The sequence below is a fragment of the Trachymyrmex septentrionalis genome, unplaced genomic scaffold, assembly GCF_001594115.1.
Source record: "Trachymyrmex septentrionalis isolate Tsep2-gDNA-1 unplaced genomic scaffold, Tsep1.0 scaffold86, whole genome shotgun sequence".
NCBI lineage: Eukaryota > Metazoa > Arthropoda > Insecta > Hymenoptera > Formicidae > Trachymyrmex > Trachymyrmex septentrionalis.
In genome coordinates this window covers 680,066-682,078 of record NW_017306049.1, presented here as the reverse complement: position 1 = coordinate 682,078, position 2,013 = coordinate 680,066, and the positions used below count along the sequence as shown (strand labels likewise).

The following is a 2,013-nucleotide window of genomic DNA, read 5'->3' as shown; positions in this document are numbered from 1 at the left end:
TATATATATATATATATATATATATACATATATAGTTTTTGTAACAAATTTTGTTGATGTTTTCAATTTTCCGTGGTATTCCTTACTTCGTCCATCAACCTTGTAACAATACTTTTTGCAAAATTTAGGTATAATATTGTCAATGTAAGACATTAAAAAAATACGCGAATATCACTAATTGTAAGTAGACTCATTGGTGAAGCGAAACACTATGCAGGTACTACTACAACGTTTAATACTCTAAAAAAAATAGTACCATAAAGTGTTAATATCATGCACTATTTAGTCAAAATTAAGTAATTCCTGTAAATGCTAAAATTATGGATGTATATTAGAATAACGAACTCTCTTATTAAAATACAATAATATTTATTAAGTATTTCCCGATATCTTTCAAATTTACTAATGTCACAGACTATATTTAATTAATAAGGAAAATTTAATAACAAATGATCTGTTTTATAATTATTTATTTACAAAAGCTTCCCTATTAATATGTTTTTGATATCATTTTGTTCAATAATTTTAATTTATGTGTTAAAATCGAATATTATCTTATTTATAATTTTTGCAATAGCTTCGCACCCCAAGTTTCGAGATTTTAATATCTTAAAACTTTAAAACATCACTTAGAACTTTTGCAACGTTTCTGAAATTTGTTTATATGATATATAATTATATAAAAGAATTATACATGTGCAAAATATGTTAATTTGATAAAGCGCTATTTTCATTTAATAAATTTTACAAAACTGATTTAGGGCCGACTGTTCCACCTTTTGATAAATTTTATCTGTTGAATAAGTAGCAAGATTATTCTATCACATGCATGGATTACCAGATTTACCTTACAGGTAAAATTTATCAAAAGGGGGAACAATCGGTCCTTAATATAGTAAACAAAATTTAAATTTGTACATACATCACTGAAGTCGATTCGTAAATCAATTTGATATAACAAAATTAACTCATAATATTAATTATGGATTAATTGTAGCAGATTTCTTTAATTAAAATCGTAAATATATATATCTGTATTTTTTCTACATATTTAATTTCTTTTTATTCAGAATACAATATCAGTACTACATTAACAATGTGATTTTGCATTTATACTTATAGCTTCTGAATACAATGAATAAAGAATTTCCGTGAAAAAAAATTTGTTCATTGAATATTTGTACATTTACATACTGCAAATAAGTTAATAATGCGAATTACAATTACAGGATGTTGCAATATTACTGCCATTACTGAATCGTGTAATGTATTGGATGATAATAAGTGAATAAAATATGTACTTTTTTCAATATTTCATTTACCGTTCTCGACTATCATTTTTATTAAATGTAAAGGATGCAGCACAGATTTTTGTATATTCGTAACGCATACAGTGCATAAGAGAATCATTCAATCAGATTCCTTTTCTTTTCATTTCACGGAAAAGAGAAACTTTGATTGGTTGATTCTCTTATGCACTATGCATTATGCATTGTGCAAAAGTCTGTGCTACGACATTACATATGAATGTTAGTGTAGAAATAGAAATGAAAATATACATAAGATATTTTATTAACAAAATTTTTATTCAAATGTTATTTCTTAATAGGTACCTATATATTACGCATTTTCTAATCACATCTAATATAGTAGCTATTATGTTATAAAAGTTCGTAAAAAGCTATCGAACTTAAATAATTTTATATGATTATAGATAATACATTTTATACACGTAAACGATTGTATGATGTATTTACACAGCACGTAGCTTTTCAATTGAAGTATTACATAATTACGAGAAAAACTCGCACTGTCCTAAAGTGAGAATAGAAATACTGCCAATAGTTAGCAGAAGACATAAATATCTACTCTTGATAGGGATCTTGAACAGCTTGGCGCATATTTTTAAAGAAGACGTATACAAGAGTATACTATCGAGATCTTCGCCTGGAGTGGTTTGATACACGAATGGCCGTATACGTATTTCGTGTCCTACAGCTCGAATCATGGAGC

General features: G+C 26.4%; 1 protein-coding gene across 1 annotated transcript in view; it reads right to left on the bottom strand.

Annotated features, from left to right (window-relative positions):
- Positions 1-1,775: 1,775 nt before the first annotated feature.
- The window catches only part of LOC108755200 (nucleolar protein 10-like), a 16,033-nt gene continuing 15,795 nt past the window's right edge, over positions 1,776-2,013 (bottom strand). Inside the window, exon 16 of the mRNA XM_018498084.1 lies at positions 1,776-2,013. Coding sequence (XP_018353586.1) covers positions 1,793-2,013 — 221 coding nt within the window. The 3' untranslated portion in view covers positions 1,776-1,792.